The 22,587-nt window shown below is 53.0% G+C and overlaps 1 protein-coding gene and 1 long non-coding RNA gene across 2 annotated transcripts; one reads left to right on the top strand and one right to left on the bottom strand.

The window, feature by feature from the left end:
* Positions 1 to 5,686: 5,686 nt before the first annotated feature.
* On the top strand, positions 5,687 to 6,914 carry LOC119538828. Its single transcript, XR_005217654.1, has 3 exons — positions 5,687 to 5,781; positions 6,388 to 6,519; positions 6,814 to 6,914. It is a non-coding gene; the product is annotated as an uncharacterized LOC119538828 (long non-coding RNA).
* Positions 6,915 to 8,122: 1,208 nt separating this feature from the next.
* Positions 8,123 to 15,687, bottom strand: CATSPER1 (cation channel sperm associated 1). Its single transcript, XM_037839429.1, has 13 exons — positions 15,661 to 15,687; positions 15,394 to 15,619; positions 14,158 to 14,370; positions 13,493 to 13,606; positions 13,187 to 13,343; positions 12,837 to 12,928; positions 12,580 to 12,723; positions 12,394 to 12,457; positions 12,164 to 12,236; positions 11,955 to 12,012; positions 10,445 to 10,520; positions 8,292 to 8,406; positions 8,123 to 8,149 (listed from the first exon to the last, which is right to left on the bottom strand). Exons 1-13 carry the CDS (start codon positions 15,685 to 15,687, stop codon positions 8,123 to 8,125), a joined length of 1,386 nt encoding a protein of 461 aa, XP_037695357.1.
* Positions 15,688 to 22,587: the final 6,900 nt, after the last annotated feature.

Below are 22,587 nucleotides of genomic sequence, written 5' to 3'. Positions count from 1 at the left end.
TTGTATGTATATTGTGCAATAATGGAAACGCTTAAAGTTGTGGAACTGTGATCCATGACATTCTTTGAGATTTGCTCTCTGTGATGGTTAGGTTCATGTGTCATCTTGGCCAGGTGATGGTGCCAGCTGTCTGGTCAAGCAAGCACTGGCCTAACTGTTGCTGCAAGGACATTTGTGGCTGGTTAACGAACCAGAAGGCTGGTTTATTAAATCCTCAGTCAATTGGCTGCAGCTGTGACTGATTATTACCTCAATGAAGGGCGTGTCTTCCACAATGAGAGAATTCAATCAGCTGGATTTAATCCAAATAGTTGAAGACTTCTAGGTGAGACAGATAGAGGACCTCCATATCTGCAGCTAGCCAGTGAACCGTTTCCTGAGGAGTTCATTGAACACCTTCATCAGCGTTGCCAGTTGCCAGTTTGCTGCCTGAGGAGTCTATTGAACATCTTCACTGGAGTTGCCAGTTTGCTGCCTGCCCTACAGAATTTGGACTCGTGCATCCCCACAGTTGCGTGAGACACTTTTATAAAATTTTATATTTAGATACCTCTTGTTGATTCTGTTTTCCTAGAGAACCCTAACTGACACACTCTCTAACTGCTTGTGAAATCGTACATTGAAAGTCATCACTCTTATGTATATATGTTAAAGGAAATAATTTTTAAAAAATGGAAGGAAAAAACAAAACAAAACAGACTGCACCCTCTGTCCCTCTCCAGAGTTCACTTCCTGAAGTCCTCTTCTCCGGCCTGTGGGAGTGGGGGACAGAACAAATGAGCCGACTCCAGCCTCTGCCTTCTGGAAGCCTCTGTGACTTACTCAGCCCCCTGCCTGGAGTTCCAGGGCCCTAACTGCCTTCCGGGGCCCTCCCCCCGGTCCTGCCTCGATCACCTCAAATGTGGTGTCGACAATCTCATTGATGACAGATGCCTGGGAGCGGAATTTCTGCTGATGATGCTCCACCACAGCCACCAGCTGCAGGTAGTGGAACAGGAGCTCCTGCTGCCTGGGGGGAGGGGCAGGGGCAAGGGCTGGGCCCACCTGCCTGGCTGGGCCCCCTGCACCCCCCGAACCATCCAGATAGCTCTTCCTGTGCTCCCACAACACACACCCACACACACACACACACAATCACCGTTGTCCTCCGTGCTCAGTCATGGCTACAGCTTTGCTGCATGTGTCCTTTCGTTGGATGTCCCCTTTTCCCCTACATCTGCCTGTGCCCCAGAGGCCTCTGAGTATTAACCATTTCCCCTCTCGCCCATCCATCCCTCCATCCACCCATCTGCTTGCCCCTCCATTTACCCCATAGTCTCCATGCACCCACTTAATCATCTACCCAGACATCATCCACACAACTACATGTTCACTTGCCCATCCAGCCACGCCTCCACCCATCCTCTCCTCATCCGTCTGTCCCTCCATCCATGCACCCTTCCCCATACCCACTCACCCACAGATCCCTCACCATGCTCTACAGCCATGCACCCATCCATGCAGTGATTCACCCACCCAACGACCGCTCATCGGCTCAGTCGCAATCCGTCCATCCCATCTGCTCAATCCACAGCACGTCAAGGTGCTCTGTGGGTAGAGAAGGGAACAAGAAACAGCCTCTGCCCCCACAGAGCACTCTGTGGCAGAGCCAGAGAAGCAAATCCATATACTGTGGTAAGTGTAAACATAGGGGGCTGAGGAGCCCGAAGGAGGAAAGCCTCATCCCAGGCTGGGGATCAGGAAAGGCTTCCGGTGTAAGTGCTGCTTTGGAAGACATGTTAGGGTTCCCCAGCTTGGGCAGCGTTTCTGGTGCTCCAGGGGATCAGAACTGGGGTGCTGGGAGCAAGCCTCGGTGAAGGATGTTTCAGGGTGGATGGACTGAAGGTGCTGACACCCAGGAAGGCCCAAAGCCAGGAGCCTGGGCCTCATCCTAAGGGTGGTGGGTTGTAGGATTTCAAGCTCAGAGGAGAGGGGAAAGTTCTATTAAAATTGTATTAAGTAAAGACCATTTACAGTGGTGCTAGACCAGTGGGGAGAAGACTGGAGGCCAAGAAACCACTCAGGGAAGTACTGCAGAGATGCAAGGGCCTGGACTAGGGTGGGGGCCTCGGGGTGACAGCGTGGAGGGTGGGCAGCACGGTGGAGGAGGGGAAGCGGCCAAGTCGCTCTGCCAGTGACAGGTGAGCCAGGACCGGGACCCAGCTGTCCCAACTCACTTGAGGCAGAGAACATTCCAGGCAGAGAGGCTGTGGGCAGGGGCCTGGAGGTGGCTGGGTGTATGGTATGCTTGGGTGACAGTGCAGAGAGTGTAGGGACATGCCAATATGATCAGACAAGGGGCTTGCTGGGCCTGATCAGAACAGGGGACATGCCGGCCCTGATTGCTGAGAGCCCTGAGGGCCGGGCAGGGTCTGGGTGCCATCCTGTGAGGGATGGGAAGCTGGGAGGCAGTGAGCAGTGCTCGCCAGTCTGCTGGTTTGGAGTGGTGAATAAATATGTGAAAAGTTGCTCAAATTTCATTCATAAACAGGGCGATGCAATGAGAGGTCATTACACACCCACTATAGTGACAAAAATGTTAAAGTCTCACAATACCAAGTATCAAGGAAAAGGAGCCACAGGAACTGATATTCAGCTGCTAGGAGTGTAAGTTGATAGGAACCCTTTGGAAAAGTTGGGTGTTATCTGGTAAAGCCGGAGATAACGTGCCCCGTCACCCAGTGCCTCCACACCCAGCTACGTGCCCCCAAGAAACGCACGTCCCCCTGCACCAGGAGCAGTCACTCGCAGCAGCTCTGCTTCTAATGGCCCCAGCTGGAAACAACCCCAAGGGCTGTCGGTGCCGGAATGGATAAATGATCACATGTCCCGGCCTTGGAATGATACACAGCCCGGAAGATGACCAACCGACAGCCGTGTACAGCACCGATGAATCGCAAACAACACTGAGCAAATGAAGCAAAAGAAAGTAAGGCAGTTCTGTTCATGTAAGATTAAAAAAATTCTTGTTTAGGGTCCCCTATGTAGGTGGTCAAACTAAAAGAAAAACAAGGAAATGTTTATCAAAAATTCAATAGTGTAAAAAAGTCGATACTGCTCACCTCTGGGGAGGGAAGAGGGGAACGAGTGGGAGGCCTGGGGTGGGCGTGGCAGTTCCCATGTCCTCACCTGTGCGGTGGGAGCACAGGTGTCCACTTGTTCAGCTGAGCACACACGTCCCACACACGTTTCTGTGCACCATTAGCTACATGTCAGGATAAAAAATAAAGGGAAAACCAAAATTAAAGACAGGGATAGAGTAATCACATGACAAATGGGGAACCCCTCTGGTTATCAGTGGGGAGGAGGGCTCGGCGTGGCAGGGGCACTGGGAGGCACGGCAGGGCCCGGCTTTGAGGTGGTGACGAGGGCTCTCGCTGACTCCGACCCTGCTACGTTTCTGACGTGTTCTCAGAAGGGTCCAGGGTCACTCCAGGGTCCCCTCTGTCCCACCTGCTGTGCTCACACAGGGGCTTGGCAGGGCCCCAGCGTCCCCACTTCAGAGACTCGATGCTTCCAAAAGTTCCCTGGGGCTCTGCGTGGTCATGGAAACGCCCTCCTCCTCCGGGAGGCCCTTCCCGTGGCTCCGGCCCACACTGGTGGCCCGGTTTTGCCCCCTTGGCTCTGGTACTGGGGCCTGCCTGGCAAAGCCCTGCAAGAAGTGCTGTCTTTGTTCCCATGTTGTTTGTCCTTCTCTGGCTCACCCATGGGGTTTGTCTCTGCAGGAACTGGAACCTGCCTCCTCACGTCTCCCTTGGGGCTTGGGCCGTGCCGGGGAAAGGTCAGCGGGGCCTGAACCCTTGATCCGGGATCCACACAGGTTCCTGGGTTAGTTCTGGGGCAGGAGAGGACAGATAGCTTCCAGGATGTACCTTGGGGAGGTGTGGCCTCTTAGCAACTCAGCCCGGTTCAGCCAACAAGACAAAGGGACTGAGACCTGGAGTGTTGGAAGAGAGAGCAGGTGGGGATGGTGAGGGCACAGGGGCCAGGTTACTTGAGTGTCAGCCCAGAGTGACCAATAGGACGTGCCTGGCTACCCAGCAGCCTGGTGTGAATGCATGGGCACATGGGGGTGCAGATGTCTGCAAACGCTGACCCAGTGTTCCACCTTGCACCTGGCCAGAGGCTGCCCCCTTCACCAATCTAGTTGTGAGTGCCCCGAGTTGGCCTGGAGCTTGGAGTGAACTCAGACCATGCATTCTGGGGCTCCAGGCTCCCTCCATGAAAATAATCCAGTCAGAGTTCTCACCTATAGTTGGGTGGGTCACATCTCCATGGAAACGACCCAACACAAAGGTTCAAACCTAATCAAGACTACATAAGTCTGCCCCCACAAGATTGCATCAAAGAACATGGTTTTTGGGGGGGATATAATACATCCAAACTGGCACACTCCCCCAGACACCACTTCCAGCTGTGTGACCTTTGAGGAGTGTCCTAACTTCTCTGAGTAACTGTCTTCATCTGCAAAGTGAGGATAATGCTGCTACCTCAGCGTGCTGGTGAGAATAGATAAGTGGGTAAAAGGTCTTTGAGAAGTATCTGCCTGTTGCAATAGGCTTGTCAGCATCAACCAAAGGAGTGGCAGGTAGGGTGAATGAGCTGGGGACACAAGGGGCCTTAGTAAGTTGCCCCTCCTCCAACATGTGATTAAAAGTATGAGAACGCTGAACTCTAAAATATGGATCAAGAATTCACCCCATATCCCACTTGCCACAAGATGACTCTTTCCATGCTATTTTAAAAATAGTAATTAGCAACTTCTTGCAAAACAAGTCCTGTTGCCCCTGTTTTGCTGGTGTCCCCAGCATGCACTTGGTTGGCTTTGGGGCTACTGAGCCCCTACATCTCAGACCAACCTTAGGAGGTAAAGCTTATCTCATTACTTCCGGTGGGGACACTGAGGCTCTGGGAGGGCGAGGGTCATATTCAAAGTCGCCGGGTCAGTTGATGGCAAAGCTGGTATCTCACCCCTTGCTCCTTCTGGCCAGTTCTTTTCCTTCCCACTCAGTGAGATTCGAGTTAGACCGCCAGGGGCCAAAAGCCAGCAGCCCTTCCCTGCTCACCAGCTGGTGTCGCCGGGCAGCTCCTCTCCCCCTCTGGGTTCTGCTTCCTCCTGGCTCAAGGGGAAGCCATAAAGGTCTCCGCTCCTCCGTGCGCAGGAGGGCGCCCACCCCCGCCAGGCCGCCAGCGCCGACGACGTGTTGTTTCACTGACTTCTCACAACTACCCGCTTTACAGAGGAGCAAACCCAGGGGGGCAGAGAGAGGGTCCCTAACCCGCGCAGGGTTCCCCAGCTGCTCCGGGGTGGCCCTCGCCCGTCGCGGACAGCCCGGGGCGCACGCATGGCACGGCTGGTCGCCGTCCTCCCCCGCAGGCCCAGGCTCGGGCTCTCGCAGGGCCTCGGGCCACGTCCCCCGGACCCCGCCCCGGCTGCAGGCTCGCGGGGGCGCGGCGCGGGCGGCGGGCGGGGCCGCCGGGGCAGGTAAAAGCGGCGCGGGCCGGGGCTCGGCGCTCCCCACCATGGCGCCTCCGAGCCGCCTGCTGGCGCGCGTTCTGGCCCTGGGCGCGCTCTGCCTCCTGGCTCTGGCCCTCCACGTCCGGGCCCGAGGCCGCCAGGACCTGTCGCTCGAGGACCCGCGGGTGCAGCAGGCGGCGCGGGAGGCCGTGGAGCTGTTCAACACGCACAGCCCCTACCGGGCCCGCTTCCGCCTCACGCGCGTCCTCAAGGCGCAGAGGAAGGTGCGGGCGGGCGGGGCGGCCAAAGGCTCGGCAACGGAGATCAATATTTAAGGGACTGCTTTAAAGTGGAAGTTAATGCCCAAATCCACGATGGAAAAAATATCTACATGTTTAATATGGACAGGAGCCAACCCTGCAGTGGGCCAGCTCCTCTCACTGCTCACCTGGTCCCTGCCCCGAGGGAGGCAACTGGGGAGATGGAGGGGGTGCGGGAAGTGGGAGACCCACGGGGGCATGGAGGGGGTCGGGGAGTGAAGGGGCCCACGGAGGGAGAGGGTGATGGGGTCACAGAGCAGCCTCCTGCCGGCTCAACGTGGGTCGGGACCCCCCTTGGCTCCAAGGTGCACAGAGACACGGGACAGGGGTTCCCATGGTGGCCGGGGCCACAGGAAGGTGTAAGTGTGCACTGGGTCTCCCACCTCCTGCGTAGTGGAGGCCTCTGCCCCTCTGCCCAGGTACCCGGGGTGACCTCCAGCGCCCCCACAGAACTGCCCCAGGGCACAGCCGAATCCCAAGGCCAGGGTGCTGAGTGCGTCCTGGGTGGGAGGGGGGAATGTGGCAGGAGGTCCCTGGGCACTACAACCTGCCCCTGCCCTCCACCTGCAGCTGGATAAAGATGTCTTCTATTACCTGTTGCTCGAGTTGGAGAGCACAGTCTGTCCGAACATCGTTAATGGGGAAGACACGGACCTCCCAGACCCCAACACCTGTCCCCTGGCTCCAGGAGCAGAGCAGCAGGTAGCAGCCCTGCCCCTGCCCCCGGCCCCGAGGCTTCCAGTTTGTCCAGCCCGAACTGGTCTGCCCGCCAGGAGGGTGCCTGGCCTAACCTGTCTGCCTCGGGATGACTCAGCCACCAGGCCAGGGTGGGGTGCAGGGAGGGAAAATGGGGGTGGGGTGGCTGGAAGGAGCTGGGTCAGTGACCGCCCCTCTCTCGGTCCACTGCGGGGTCTTGGCAGCAGGAGGGCTGGCTGTCGGGAGGAGGCAGGCCTGCGGGGCCCCGCTCACTCTCCGTCCCCCCATGCTCTCGCCCAGAAGCTGCACTGCGATTTTAAGATGCACTTGAGGAACACGTCAGAAATTACATGGGAAGACTGTATCGCCGCGTAGTCGGCCCATGAGGGGGCTGGGTGGGGGCCTGCTGTGGTGAAGGGCCTGGGGCCATATCTGGCACAATAAATTGCTGAAACTGCTTCCTGCACTGGTCTGCTCCGAGTGTGTCACCCCTCTGCCCGCGCTCCCACTCCTGGCAGCTCCCCACACCCCAAGCTCATGCAGTACCCACTCCACGCCCAGCTGAGCTTCTGCTGTCCTAGCCCAGTGCTGAGGGTGCCAGGTTCAAACTTGGAGTTCCCCAAACACACCAGCAATATAGATGTAGAGAAACGAACCTCCAGAGCCCCCAGACATCCAGTGCAGGCCCAGGCCCTCGGGGATCTTGGTCAGTGTCTGCTGGATGAGGGCAGGACGGGCAGTGCCCCCTGGCCACCCTCAGCCACAGGGGCAGGAGCTCTGGACATCCTGCCCAGGTCGGCCGAGAGCAGGGGACTGGGCTAAGCCCTAGGGGCAGGTGGGGAGCAGCCCTCGGCCTCATTCCCTGCTCTCCTCTCCTACCATCAGGCTCAACCACCCACGATCCCACCTCCCACCTCCCCCCCACCCAGGCCAGGAGGACGGGAGCAGCCTCCACCCCACCTTCCCCACTGAGGCTCTTTAGGCTGAGCCCAGGAGGGCAGGGGGTGGCGAGACCCCTGACTTCTGGCTCACCGTGTCCCCAGAGGGTTGGCACCCTTATCCTGGATGCCAAGGGTCCTGGTAGGCTCTGAGCTCCCATTCCTGGAGCCCACTGGTACCCCAGGCCCTGACAACCCTGGGCTGTTCCAGCCTGTTCTCTCTCCCCTGACTGCTGGGCCAGCCCAGGCTTTGTCCCCACCAGGCACCCCCAGGGACAGAGTCTGGCCCACTGTCTGCATCTCTCTTTGGCTGCTGCCAATGCACTGCTTGTTTGAGCCAGGAGGCTCTGCCCTGGCAGTGCTCAGGGCATGGAGGACCCGAAAACAGCCCCTTTTGCACGTAGCTGTCACACACAGTCGCGCATGTTTTGTGCACACGTGCAGGTGCACCAGTGAGGACACGGAGCCACCTGGGGTTTGAAAAGTCTGTTGGGGCCTCAGCCCTGCAGGCTCTGAAGATCATTGCAGCAGAGTTGGAGGGTTGCCCGACCCACTTGCCCAACCCACTGCCACCCCCAGCTGTGGGGACAGGGGCTCTGAGGATCCTGCCAGAGGGTAAGCTCGCTGCTTGCCAGAGGCTGAAGACTGCATCCTCTGTCCCTCTCCAGAGTTCACTTTCTGAAGTCCTCTTCTCCGGCCTGTGGGAGTGGGGGACAGAACAAATGAGCCGACTCCAGCCTCTGCCTTCCAGAAGCCTCTGTGACTTACTCAGCCCCCTGCCTGGAGTTCCACGGCCCTAACTGCCTTCCGGGGCCCTCCCCCCGGTTCTGCCTCGATCACCTCAAATGTGGTGTCGACAATCTCATCGATGACGGATGCCTGGGAGCGGAATTTCTGCTGATGATGCTCCACCGCAGCCACCAGCTGCAGGTAGTGGAACAGGAGCTCCTGCTGCCTGGGGGGAGGGGCAGGGGCAAGGGCTGGGCCCACCTGCCTGGCTTGGCCCCCTGCACCCCCAGAGCTATCCAGAGAGCTCTTTCTCTTCCCCCACAACCACACACACACAAACACACACACACACACACACACACACACACACATACACCCACATCACCGTTGTCCTCCATGCCCAGTCATGGCTACAACTTTGTTCCATGTGTCCTTTCATTGGATGTGCCCTTTTCCCCTACATCTACCTGTGCCCCAGAGGCCTCTGAGTATTAACCATTTCCCCTCCCGCCCATCCATCCATCCCTCCATCCACCCATCTGCTCTGCCCCTCCATTTGCCCCACACCCTCCATGCACCCACGTAACCAACTACCCATCCATCACCCATGTAACTATGCATTCACTCGCCCATCTAGCCACGCCTCCACCCATCCTTTCCTCATCCGTCGGTCCTTCCATCCATCCACCCTTTCCTGTACCCACTCGTCTACAAATCCCTCACCATGCTCTACACCCACCTAAACACCCCTCTCCACACACCCACCATCCATCCACTCATTCACCCACCCAACGACCACTCATCAGCTCAGTAACCACCCACACCTCTGCTCAATCCATAGCACTTTAGGGTGCTCTGTGGATACAGAGGGGAACAAGAAACAACCCCCACCCATGGAGCCAGAGAAGCAAATCTCTACATTGTGATAAGTGTAAACATTGGGGGCTAAGGAGCCTGAAGGAGGAAAACCTCATCCAGGACTGGGGATCAGGAAAGGCTTCCTGAGGAATTATTATTTCATCTGAGTTTGGAAAACATGTCAGGGTTCACCATCTTGCAGGGTTTCTGGTGCTCCAGGGGATCAGAACAGCAGGGAGCAGAACTGGGGTGCCGGGAGCAAGCCTCGAGGAAGGATGCTTCAGGGTGGATGGACTGAAAGTGCTGACACCCAGGAAGGCCCAAAGCCAGGAGCACCCAAAGCCAGGAGCCTGGGCCTCATCCTAAGGTGGCGGGTTGTAGGATTTTAAGCTCAGAGGAGAGGGGAAGGTTCTATTAAAATTGTATTAAGCAAAGACCATTTACAGTGGCGCTGGACCAGTGTAGAGAAGACTGGAGGCCAAGAAACCACTCAGGGAAGTACTGCAGAGATGCAAGGGCCTGGACTACGGTGGGGGCCTCGGGGTGACAGTGTGGAGGGTGGACAGCACGGTGGAGGAGGGGAAGCGGCCAAGTCGCTCTGCCAGTGACGGGTGAGCCAGGACTGGGACCCAGCTGTCCCAACTCACTTGAGGCAGAGAATATTCCAGGCAGAGAGGCTGTGGGCAAGGACCTGGAGGTGGCTGGGTGTATGGTATGCTTGGGTGACAGTGCGAAGAGCGTATGGACATGCCAGCCTGATCAGACAAGGGACATGCTGGCCCTGATCACCCTGAGGGCTAGGCCGGGGAGCTGGACTGTGTCCTGGGGTGTTGGGAAGCTGGGAGGCAGTGAGCACCCCTGCCCCATCTGCTGTTTGGAGCTGTTTGGACGAGGAGAAGTGGGGCCCAGTTTTTAGGGAGAAAGATTGCTACAGAGCCAGGACTGAGACCAGGGAGCAGAAGACTGTGTCGAGGTCCTCCAGTCATAAGGACAGCCCCAAGTCCCCAGCTGTCCTGCATGTGGATGGAGCAGTGCCCACCTGCCTCCTTTCCTGCAGCCCCTCCCTCCACCTCACTGAGGTTCCCCCATTCTCCGAGGCTCAGCCCAGGGCTGTGGAGGAGGGGCCCTTAGAGCAGGGGCTGGGTCACAGGTTATCACTGCTACTCCAGGATGCCTGCCCAGCCTGCCCCTGCTCTTGACCTCCAGGGTCATCATGACTCCTTCAGGACAGCCTCCTGCCCTGCATCTCCCCTGCCCTCGGCCTCAGAGGACCCCTCCTGTCCCCTGTAGCCATGACTTTGGTGCTCCATTTCCAGAGAGACAGGCACTGGCTCTTTCCCTTCCAGCCCCTGTGTCAGGACTCCAGACCCTTAGATTTGCCCCCACTTCCCCCGGTGGCTCCTCACTTCTCAGTCAGGGTCCCAAATTTTTTCTCGATGAGTTGCTTCCGCACGGTGCCTTCACTTAGCTTCTCTTCGAGCTCTGGATGTGGAGAAAGAAGACGGAGGGTCGAGAAGGTGCTCAGGTAAAGAGAGGGTGGGTGGGCCAGTGGGGGGCAGAACCCATATGTCATGGAGATATTTAAACAGGGACCAAAAGAGTTTCTGTCCAGGTCGCCCCCAAAGAGATGGCTTCTCTGAAGTAAGCAGTGCAGAGCCGTTTTGTTTGTGGGTTTGCCTGTTGATTATCCATTCCCTCTTATTCTGGTAAAAGTATCCAAATTTCCCAGAGAAACCACCCCTCCCCCTTTATAGTCTGTATGGTCTAGCTGGGGTTGACCCCACCCCCAGATCCAGGGACATGTGACTCAGTCTGGCCAATCAGGATGGCCTTCCCTTCTGGCCACAGTGATTGGTCGAGAAATGAGCACTGTGATTTAATCAGAGTAAAGGCAATTCATTTCTGGGGCTTTCTTGGTTCTTTTGGGAGGGGAGGTCTTCTCTTTCTGCTAGGAGCTCTGGGCATGGGCTAAACTGAGGGTTTGGGGCTAGAGTTGCATGCCCAAACATTTTGCCACCAGAGGTGAAGAGCCACCTGGGGACAAAGCCACACAGCGGGATAGAGCAGAGATGTGGAGGGAGAGCAAGTCCAGATCATCATCTGAGCCCTGGAACCAGCCAGTCCTGAAACCCATGTCCCTTGACTTGCTGAGTAACGTGAGCCAACAAGTTCCCTTTTATGGTTAAGCTGTGTGTACCGAGTGTCTGTCCCAGTTGGGGAGGGCAGATGAGGGACCCCATGTCCCTGGGACCCCTTGGTCTCCTGGCTTTGATGATCTTAAGGGTGGTATTCTGGAGATAAAGAGTCTCAGGTTCTGAGGATCTTTAAGCAGAATGCCAACCAGTTGGCTCAGAATCAGTTCACCCAGAAAGGCAGATGTGTGAAAATATGTATGTGCAGGAATCTTCGTCTCTGTGGACTCCGAATCCATGTTAAGGGAATCTGGATGAGTGTGTTTAACCTTTTGACAAAGCCCTCATGGGCAGCTGAAACCACCCTAAGTGAGATCAACCGCAACTGAAGCAGCCCCCAAATACTTTCTAACACAAACAACTGTGTCTATATTGTTTATATGGGCTATTATCATTACTCTCCTAGCTATAAACTTCATTATTTATTAATAGAAACAGGTGTTTGGTGGCTCCCCATTTGGCTTATCAATTATGTCACAAATAGATCTTTTAAAAATTGACAGTCAGTTTAATGGACTTTTTTGGAGGATCGTCCCAGAGGCCTTCAGACCAAAGCTCTATACCCTGAAAGTTTCTCTGGAGTCTTCCATTTGAAATCTCTCAAGCTGAGCCTGGGATTTCTGTGTCTGGCTGTGAAAGGAGAGTGGGGGGAGGAAGAGGCCAGCCCCCCCCCGCCTCAGGTAAGTCAGGCAGGCCCCAGAGGGCAGGCTGGACAGGATGGTACCTGCCATGCCGAGCTCGGTCAGCGAGTCGTCCAGCAGTTTCTCGTGGATCCGGGCGGCCTTCTGGGAAGAAGAGGCCTCAGTCCTGCCAGGGTCCCATGCCCACCCATCCCTGGATCACCCCTCGGTCCTCCCCTCCAGGGCACTAGCCTCTGCGCCCCCCTGCTTGCATTTCCCTCATCTTGTCCATCTGTCCCGTGCCTCTTGGTACCTCCTGCTTCACTTTCTCCAGGCCTTGGAGCAGGGCCATCTGGAAGTTATCCACCAGGACAGCGATCACCAGGCTGGGAGAGGAGCGGGGTGCTCTCAAGGAGAGGCCCTGCCCCCTGCCCCAGCTTCAGGCACCGTGAGGGGGCTGGGGTGGGGGTCCCAAGAGGTTGGGTGGAGAGGGAGTGGGCACTGGAGTACAGCTGGGGGTCAAAGCAGGAGCAGGGTCCTCACTTGAGGAAGATGAAGTATTGGATGATGATGTAAACCATGAGAATAGGAATGATGTACCAGGCACCTGGGAGAGAGGGGTCGTTAGAGCTGTGAGCTCCAGCTGCCCTTCACCACGCACCTGCTGGCAGGCATCAGAGGATGCCCTTGAGGTCCCCTGCCCTCAGCCCAGCCTGAGACCTGCCCCACCTTGGGCACGGCTGTCCAGGTAGATGAGAGACCAGTCGTCCAGGGTGAGCATGGTGAAGAGAGTGAAGATGGTGGTGAAGATGTTCCGGAAGCGTTTGGGGTCAGAATGGCGGAACAGTGCCCGGAACACCACGGAGAAGAGTACTGGCTGTTCAGGGCCTAAACGGGCTCCTGGGGCCCTATCCCCTGGCTGAGCACCCCCGACTCCCACACCCCCTGGTCCTGCCCCCCACCCCAGCTCCCCCGGCACAGGATACAGAGGCAGGTGAACATGAGGATGAGGATGGCCGTGATGGAGGGCAGGGACCGGGCCAGGATTCCCGTAACTTCCTGGAGGCTGGTCAGGAAGCTGTGGGCACAGGGCGAGGGGAGGCTGACGTGGGTGGGGAGGGGGCAAGGAGGGGGGAAGATGGGGACCCTGCCCAGCAGGCAGAGCTGGCCCCGAAGGCAGGAGGCTCCCATTTGCGGGTGACTTGGGCGAGTCCCCCCGCCCCTCCCTGGGAAATGAAGGGACCAGTCCCAGCGGTCAGCAGGGCTGGGGTCCCAGGCCCGCATCCGCTGGTCTTGCGGGGTCTCCAGACTGGGGTGGCGGCTGCAGCTGGCTGACCTGAGCCTCCGCAAGACCCGGATGGCCCTCAGGGCCCGCAGGCTCTTCAGGACCTTGAGCACCCAGAAGATGCTCTGGTTGTGGACAGAGCGCGAGGACAGGGAGTTGAGCTGCATGAGCACGAAGTCCAGCAAGGCCATGACCATGATGAAGAAGTCTGGTGGTGCAGGGCTGTCTGAGTGGACTCCCCGCCCCGGGGTCCCAGCGCTCACACCCCCTGACCCTCGTGTGTCCTCAGCCTGGACCTGAGGAGAGTTCAGGGTCTCCCACCACACACACACACACAGAGGCCCCATCTCCACCCACCCAGGTTGTTCCAGGAGTCTGAAAAATACTTGAAGCCCAGGGCAATGATTTTCAGCACGGCTTCCACCACGTAGATGCAGAGGAAAACAGAGTCCATGGCCACGAAGTACCACTCTGCAGGGGGATCCAGGGGCTCGCTCTGGGCCATCCCAGACCCCCCCTCGGGCACCCCCCTTCCCCTCACCACTGGGATCTCACACAAGACAAACAGGCTCTCCCCAGCCCTGCCCTAGAAGGCTATTGTTATTATCCTCATCATCATTGTTAATTATTATTATTCTCTCCTCAGTTTAGGGTCCCGAGGCAGGTCCTTTCCTTCTCCCTGCTCCACAGGGTTTTAGAGTCCAGCCCTGCTCAGCTTTCTACTCTCGCCCCTCCCCGGCCACCTCCTTGGGGATGCGGGCGCCGTTCCTGCTCCAAGCAGCGTCTGCAGAGCCGATGCGTCCCCTGGTGGTCATGGCTGCACACTGCATGTTCTCCCCCGCGGCCGCCCTTCTGGCTCTGGCTGCTGTTTAACCGCCCCGACGTTTCCCTAACCTCATCTCCAATACGGGGGGGTGACAGCTATTTCCCAGGGATGTGGGTCAAGTGTGCTGTGCCCCACAGGAGGCCCTTGGACAGCATCCACGGCCTTCTCCACGCGAACGGGACTCTCCGGCACTTACCTCCGCGGATCTCGACCTCAGCAAAGGTCTGGGCCACCAGCACGATGGTGTTGAGGCAGACGACGGTGAAGATGAAGGCCTCAAAAGCCAGAGACTGGGTCAGGTCCCGGAGCATTCTCCGGAGGCCCTGGATAAGGTAGATGAGTTTTTCCAGCAACCAGTGGAAGAGGTTCTCAGAGTGCAGTTTCTTGTGAGCACGCTGGGTCCGGCCAACTGGGAGGAGACCAGAGAGTCAAGTCTGTGCAGACAGCGGCCCTGGGGATCCCTAGCACCCCCCTGAGAGGGTCGGGGTTCACCCTTCACGCCTGCCTGCCTGCCCCACCCAGGAACTGAGGTGCCTCTGTGCTAGTCTGGGGCTGATACGGGAGCCATGGGCCTAACCCCTTGCATGGCAGCTGCCAGCCTACTTGGGATTCAGAGTCTGCTTGAGCAGATCTTGGGGGCCCACACTCTCATGTCTCCCTGCCTTTCTCTGCTTGTGCTGCAATATATGCGTGGAGAACCTAATCCTTCTTGGCACTCCTTCTGGGCAAGTCTCTCTCTTATTTTAAGACCATGCTGAAACAGCCCCTTCTCTTGACTGTCTTCTTTGCCCCCATCCAATTAGACACTCACCCCGTATCTGCTCCCACAACTCCTTCCTCATGACAATGCTGCCATGCTTACTGAACTCCTCTTAGGAGCCAAGACTGGGGGGTTGTGAGTTAAAAGCCAAGATCCTTCTCTGCCCTCAAAACCATTCATTCTTTGGATCCCAGTCCATGTCCTCCAGAAGCTCACGGTTTAGCAGAGGAAACATGGACAGTTAGAATCCACAGTGGCAAACGTTCTGAGGAGCAGGAGGATGGCCTCTCATCCTGGATGATTGGTGATCAGTTGTTTAAGTGGGCATCTCCCAGTCCCCGGTGTTACAGCCCCTCAAGGGCAGGGGTTCAGCTGGAGTCCTTCTGTGCTGCTAGGGCCCAGGAAGTCCAGGCACCCATGTTAGACAAAAGTAAATGTTTCAGAAATGAATGTATGAATGAATAAACACATAACTAACAGCCTGATGGGGGACAAAATTCGAGGAATAAGAGGTTAGATGACAAGCAGTCAGGTGAGTGAATGGCCAGTGGAATATATACGCAGGTGATGTTCAAGGCACATGATCGGCAGAAGGTCACACGGGGCCTGGACAGGGTTTGGAATCTGGATGGCACAGTTGGATTGGAGTGGGGAGGATGGGTAAAGACTCACTTTTGCACTTCTGAAATTGCTCATCTTCTTTTTGCCAGCTTTCTTCAGCTTGGGAGGAAGAGCTTTGAGGATTGACTTTGCTGGAGGTCTGGGAGCCTTGTGCATGAACTGCACTGCGGGACCGAGCAATGCCCTGGGCCAAGCTCTCGACGGGTGTCACGCTATGGTAGGGGGTTGTGATAGGAGTATGGGCAGAGCCAAAGGAGAAACTGAGCTTGCTGTGGGACTGGAATGGGGCAAAGAGTTGGGAAGCATGGTGGTGCTCGCCGTGGTGCTCGCCGTGATGCTCGCCATGGTGGTGCTCGCTGTGGTGGTGCTCACCGTGGTGGTGCTTGCCGTGGTGGTGCTCGCCGGTGTGGTGCTCACCGTGGTGATGCTCACCATGGTGGTGAGACCTTCCATGGTGGTAGGCTTCATGGTGATTGGACCCTCCATGGTGGAAGGACTCACCATGGAGATAGAGTCCACTATGGTGGGAAGCTTCATCATGGTGGTGTGGACCACCGTGGGGATAGAGCCCACTATGGTGGGAAGCTTCATCATTGTGGTGTGGACCACCATGCTGGTAATACTCACCATGGTGGTGAGGCCCACCGTGGGGATAGAGCCCCCTATGGTGGGAAGCTTCATCATTGTGGTGTGGACCACCATGCTGGTAATACTCACCATGGTGGTGAGGCCCACCGTGGGGATAGAGCCCCCTATGGTGGGAAGCTTCGTCATGGTGGTGTGGACCACCATGCTGATAATACTCACCATGGTGGTGGGGCCCACCATGGGGATAGAGCCCACCGTGGTAGGAAGCCTCGTCATGGTGGTGGGGCCCACTGTGCTGGTAAAACTCACCATGGTGGTGAGGACCACCGTGGTGGTGGGTCCCACTGTGGTGATGGAACCCACTATGGTGGGAAACCACTTCATGGTGGTGGGTCCCACCATGGTGGTAAGACTTGCCATGGTGGTGGGATTCATCATGATGCATCCTGCTGCCATGGTGATGCTCACCATCAGAGTGGTGTGAGTGGTCCTCACCATTAGAAGGGTGGGAGAGGACAGCACCATGGGGAGAAGCCAGGCCATGGGAGTGGTGGGCTCCACCATGATGGAGAGCTTCACTGTGGTGGTGGGAGTGGTGGGAGAAGGCACCGTCATGGGAGTCTTGGAACTCACCATGGTGGTGGGATTCATGATGGTGGTGGATTCCACCGTGGCCTGGCTTATGATGCGGAGATGCTGAGTGGGGGCCAGAGACCACAGCCAAGCCAGTGGCGTCTACCTCATTTTGAGCCTTTTCTGACATTGAGTGTTGATCCATGTCTATGCTGGGAACCCTGGGATGAAGAGAGCTCAAGACCTGGATCTAAGAGACCCCTTCCTAGATTTCCCTCCTCACTTAAGCTGAAGTCAATGCAAACTATGGCACTGGGGCTTCTAGGAGGGCCTGGCTCTTTCTCATGGAATTCTCCCCTCTATGATGTCACCAGCAGGCCTTCCAAGGCCAAGTTCCCAAATACCTACTTCTAGGCTGTAGTTTAGAATCAAGGATCATTACATCTAACCATTTCATTGTAGAATGAGGAAATTGAGGTCAAGAAAAAGGAAGGGACTGGCCCAAAGGGACATAGTGAGTGGGTCAATGGCAAGCTGGATAAAGAAGTTCAGGGTGGCACTATTGGCCCCATCAGTTGCTTTAGCCCTGTTGTTGGAAAGAACTCTAAGAGACCAAGTAGCCCAGTCCCCCGTCCCACCTTGATTCCAGTTAGTTCCAGGGTTAAGACTGCCTGACTTTACCATGAGTATGTGACCTTGGGCTAGTTAATTAATCTTCCTATGCCTCAGTTTCCTCTTCTGTAAAGTGGGGAAATAACACCTACCTCATAGGATCAAAAAAGTTAAAATATGTAAAGCTTATAATAACAGCACAATAATAGTTGACACTATTAGTCTCTCCTTGATCATTGACAGTGATGGAAACCTTCTTCTTGAGTTACTGCTAAAATAGAACTGTCAGAATACACTTACCTGAAAGAGGGAAAAGAAGACCATGGAGGGAGGTAGGCTGTAGGAGTAGAGATAACTCCTTCTATTTTTGACATGTTGTCATGAGGAAATTGGAAAAATAGGGATGGAGCATGGAGAATTTAGCTCAGATATAGCAATAAAAAATCATAAACAGTTCTATGCAAAGAGGTTGTGTTACTTTTGCAACTGTCTTGCAAGTTTGAAAGTATTTAAAAATAAAAAGTTAAAAAAAGATTTCCAATATTCAAAATAGAGGGGTGAGAAGTTTCAGGTCTCTACACCACCACCACCACTCCCCCCCCCACCACACACACACACGGAGCTTGAACAATCAGCAAGAACTGACAAACACCTTTCTCAAAGCTTCTGAAAACAATTAAAAGGTTGTATTACTGGACAAGTGGCAAATTAAGAAAAAGTAGCTTTAAAAACAGTAGGAGGATCACCTCTAGAGAACCTCTTTTGTTGCTCAGATGTGGCCTCTCTCTCTCAGCCAACTCTGCAAATAAACTTACTATGTGGGACATGACTTCCAGGGGTGTAAGTCTCCCTGGCAATGTAGGACATGACTCACAGGGATTAGCCTGGCTCTGGCATCATGGGATTGACAATGTCTTCTTGACCAAAAGGGAGAAAAGAGATGAAACAAAATAAAGATTCAGTGGCTGTTTTCAAATAGAGTCAAGAGGTCATTCTGGAGGTTAATCTTATGCATTATATAGATATCCCTTTTTAGTATTCAGTGTATTGGAATAGCTGGAGGGAAATACCCAAAACTGTTGAACTACAAACCAGTAGCCTTTATTGTAGAAGAGGATTGTATAACTATATAGCTTATACAGTGTAAGCATGTGATTATGAAAACCTTGTGCCTGACACTCCCTTTATCCAGTGTATGGGCAGATGAGTAATAAAATAAAGACAAAAAAATAGGAGGGGGATAAGGGGTATAGTATATTCTGAGCATTCTTTTTTGTTTTTATTCTTTTTGGAGTAATGAACATGTTCTAAAATTGATTGTGGTGATGGATGCACAACTATATGATGATACTGTGAGCCACTGATTGTATACTTTGGATGTATTATATGGTGTGTGAGTATATCTCAATAAAATTGCATTGAAAAAAACAGTAGGAGGAGAAGATTGTGGGAAGATGGTGGAGTGGAAAGCTTCAGGAATCAGTCCCTCCACCAGAACAACTATAAAACAACTAGGAACTGTCTGAATCAACTATTTCAAAACTCCAGCATCCAGTAGAACACTGCACAGCATCCAGGGAAGTGCAGGACGAAGAGGGTGGTAAATTATAGTAGAGACCAGTAAATTGCTCTCTCCACATGGTGGAGGCTAATGCCCACCCCCCACTCTCACAGCAGGCTGCAGTAGGGTCCAGCCCCTAGCACAGCTTGCTGGTGCCAGAAAGGGACATACGAATCCACTCCCCAAGATCCAAGGTGAGCATGGGCCAGTCACTGATCATGGCTTTTGGTTAATGACTTTGGATCACTGGGGGCCCAGCTCTGAGAGAGGCCATTCTTGCAACCCGGACAAAGATGGCGGAGGAGATGTAAAGACATTACACTTCCTCAGAGCTGTGGAGGACAGTTGAAGGGCTGCATTTGCTGGGCAGGTCAAGAAAACGCAGCTTTAGGGAGCCATGGAAGAAGCTCCTGGCATCCTTCCTGGCCCCTCCCTTATCCACTCTCCAGGGCAGTGTGGGCTGGTCCTTGTCCCCTTTGTGGGCCCTTGGCCTTGGTGCAGCTGGGAAAGACTGACTTGGGAACCTCCGCAGTGCCCCACCCACCCCCGAATTTGCCTTCCAGGCAAAAGCAGTTTGAGACGATGGAAACAGGAGTTCCTCCAGGAGAGGGAGAAACTGTTTGCTGGGAAGTAGAGGGGACATTCAGACTCCTGTAAACAAGGAAACTCCTAAGCAACTAGCAAGCACAAGCCCAGGACAAGACACAGGCCCAGAAATGGCAGGGAGGAGCTGACACTTTGCATTTGACTCGGGTAGACCTTCCTGAAAATCTGTCATATCACTGGTTGGTTACAAACTCAAGAAACAGACAACTCAGGGAATAAATCCCAGAGATAATATTTTAACATAGTAAAATGCACAAGGTGCAACAAAAGATTACAAGACAAACAAAGAAACAGGACATGATGGCCTATCCAAGGGAAGAGGATAAAAATCCAGGGAACATTAACGAAGAAGGCCCGACTGTGGACACACCAGTCAAAGAGTTTTTAAAAAAATGATCTTCAGTATGCTCAGGAGAGGGAGGAAAATACAGAGAAAGAACTAAAATATATCAGGAAAACAATGAAAGAGCAATATGAGAATTTTAGTAAGGAGACAGAAATTTAAGAAGGAACCAAACCAAACTACTAGAATTGAAGACCACAATAACTCAAATGAAAAATTCCCAGGAAGGTTTCAAAAGCAGATTGGAGCTGGCAGAAGAAGGAAACAGAACTCAAAAGCAAGGTGATTGAAATGAGTCTGCCTGAGGAGCATAAAGAAAAAAGAATTATAAGAGAAAATAGCCTAAGAGACCTATGGGACACCATCAAAAGTAACAGTGTACACATTATGGGGGTCCCAGAAAGAGAAGAAAGAGAGAAAGGGGCAGAAGGAATATACAAAGAAATAATGACCGAGAACTTCCCAAACTTAGCAAAAGACATGAATGTGCACACCCAAGAAGCCCAGAGAACTTCATCACATATTGATCAAACTGTCAAATGCACAGGACAAGGAAGAGAGTTCTGCAAGCTACAAGAGAAAAGTTACATGTTATGTACAAGGGAGTCTGAATTAAACTGAGTGCTGATTTCTCATCAGAAACCATGGAGGCAAGAAGGCAGTGGGTTGAAATATTTAAAGTGCTGAAAGAAAACAACTGTCAACCAAGAATTTTATGGCCAGAGAGACTTTCTTTCAAAAAGAGAGATTAAGACATTGCCAGAGAAACAAAAGCTGGGGAAGTTCATCACTGCTAGACTTGCCCTACAAGCACTGCTAAAGGGAATTCTTCAAATTAAAGGAAAGAGCACTAGACAGTGGTTCGAAGTGGCATAAATAAATAAAGACCTCTGGTAAAGGGAACCAGTTGGGGTGTTCCAAATGCCAGTACTATTGTATTTTATTTTTTGATATGTAACTCCACTTCTTATGCCCTACAGGTACTAAAGCGCAAATGCATAAAAAGTAATGATAAATCTATGGTTTGGGGCATACAATGTACCAAGATATAATTGGTAACAATTACAAAAAAAGGTAGGGGGACAGAGAGGTATAGGAACTTTATTGATGTAAAGTTGGTATCAAATTAAATATGATTGTTACAAATTTAGGTTGTTAAATTTTAACCCCATGGTAAATACAAGATAAAATAAAAGTGCATAAAAGATATATCCAGATAGAAATGAGAAGGGACTCAATATGATACCAAAAAAAAAAATCAAATAAATATGAAAGTAGGCATTAACGGAAGAATTGAGGGACAAAAAATGGTATAAGACTTATGTTCTAGTTTGCTAATGCTGCTGGAATGCAAAACACCAGAGATGGATTGGCTTTTATAAAAGGGGGTTTATTTGGTTACACAGTTACAGTCTCAAGGCCATAAAGTGTCCAAGGTAACACATCAGCAATCGGGTACCTTCACTGGAGGATGGCCGGTGGTGTCCGGAAAACTTCCCTTAGCTGGGAAGGCACGTGGCTGGCTTCTGCTCCAAAGTTCTGGTTTCAAAGTGGCTTTCTCCCAGGTTGTTCCTCTCTAGGCTGCAGTTCCTCAAAAATGTCACTCTTAGTTGCACTTGGGTATTTGTCCTCTCTTAGCTTCTCCAGAACAAGAGTCTGCTTTCAACGGCCATCTTCAAACTGTCTCTCATCTGCAGCTCCTGTGCTTTCTTCAAAGTGTCCCTCTTGGTATAGCTCCTCTTCAGAATGTCACTGTCAGCTGCACCGAGTTCCTTCTGTTTGTCAGCTCATTTATATGGTTCCAGTGATTAATTCAGACCTGCCCTGAATGGGTGGGGTAACACCTCTGTGGAAGTCATCCAATCAGAGTCATCACCCACAGTCGGGTGGGGCACAACTCCACGGGAACACTCAAAGATTTACAATCTAATTAACATTGCTAGGTCTGCCCACACAAGATTACATCAAAGATAATGGCATTTGGGGGGACATAATACATTCAAACTGGCACACACACATACTGCCCCCCCATGGAATTCCTGATATTCTCGCAAACATTGGGGATACCATTGTAGTAGGCCAATCCCTTGATCTTGGGGCTTGCCCATATGAAGCTTGTTACTGCAAAGGAGAGGCTAAGCCTGCTTATAATTGTGCTTAAGTGTCACCCCCAGAGAACCTCTTTTGTTGCTCAGATGTGGCCTCTCCCTAAGCCAACACTGCAGGTAACTCACTGTCCACCCCCGTACATGGGACATGATTCCCAGGGGAGTAAATCTCCCTGACAATGTGGGACATGACTCCCATAGATGAGCCTGAACCAGCATTATAGGACTGAGAAAGTCTTCTTGAACAAAAGGGGGAAGAGAAATGAAACTACATTTTAGTGACTGAGAGATTTTAAATGGAGTCAAGAGGTCATTCTGAAGGTTATTCTTATGCATTATATAGATATCCGTTTTTAGTTTTTAGTGTATTAGAATAGCTAGAAGGAAATACCTGAAGCTGTTGAACTGCAACCAAGTAGCCTTGATTCTTGAAGACAATCATATAACTATATAGCTTATATGGGATGACTATATGATTATGAAAACCTTGTGACTCACACTCCCTTTATCTGGTGTATGGACAGAAGAAGAGAAAAAAAAAGGGGTACAAAAAGTAAATGAATAATGGGGGGAAAAAGGAGTATGAAGTATTTTGGATGTTCTTTTTTATTTTTGTTTTTATTTTTATTCTTATTTTTATTTTAATTTCTTGGAGTAATGAAAATGTTCAAAATATTGATTTTGGTGATGAATGCACAACTATATGACGATATGTGAAAAACTGATTGTACACTTTGGATGATTTTATGGTATGTGAATATATCTCAATAAAATTGCATTAAAGATTATATTACAAAGCTACCGTGGTCAAAACAGCATGGTACTGGCATAAAGATAAATATATTGATCAGTGG

The sequence above is a fragment of the Choloepus didactylus genome, chromosome 6, assembly GCF_015220235.1.
Source record: "Choloepus didactylus isolate mChoDid1 chromosome 6, mChoDid1.pri, whole genome shotgun sequence".
Taxonomy (NCBI): domain Eukaryota; kingdom Metazoa; phylum Chordata; class Mammalia; order Pilosa; family Megalonychidae; genus Choloepus; species Choloepus didactylus.
Note: the sequence above shows the minus strand (reverse complement) of the source record. Positions and strands in the feature narration are given on the sequence as shown.

Excerpts from the sequence above, each read along its gene's own strand:
- CATSPER1 (XM_037839429.1), bottom strand. The coding sequence starts at position 15,687 with ATGGCGAGCATCACGGCGAGCACCACG. Across the intron at positions 14,371-15,393 it reads GCAATTTCAGAAGTGCAAAA|TTGGCCGGACCCAGCGTGCT; the intron begins GTGAGTCTTTAC and ends GTCTCCTCCCAG. Across the intron at positions 13,607-14,157 it reads TGAGGTCGAGATCCGCGGAG|AGTGGTACTTCGTGGCCATG; the intron begins GTAAGTGCCGGA and ends ATCCCCCTGCAG.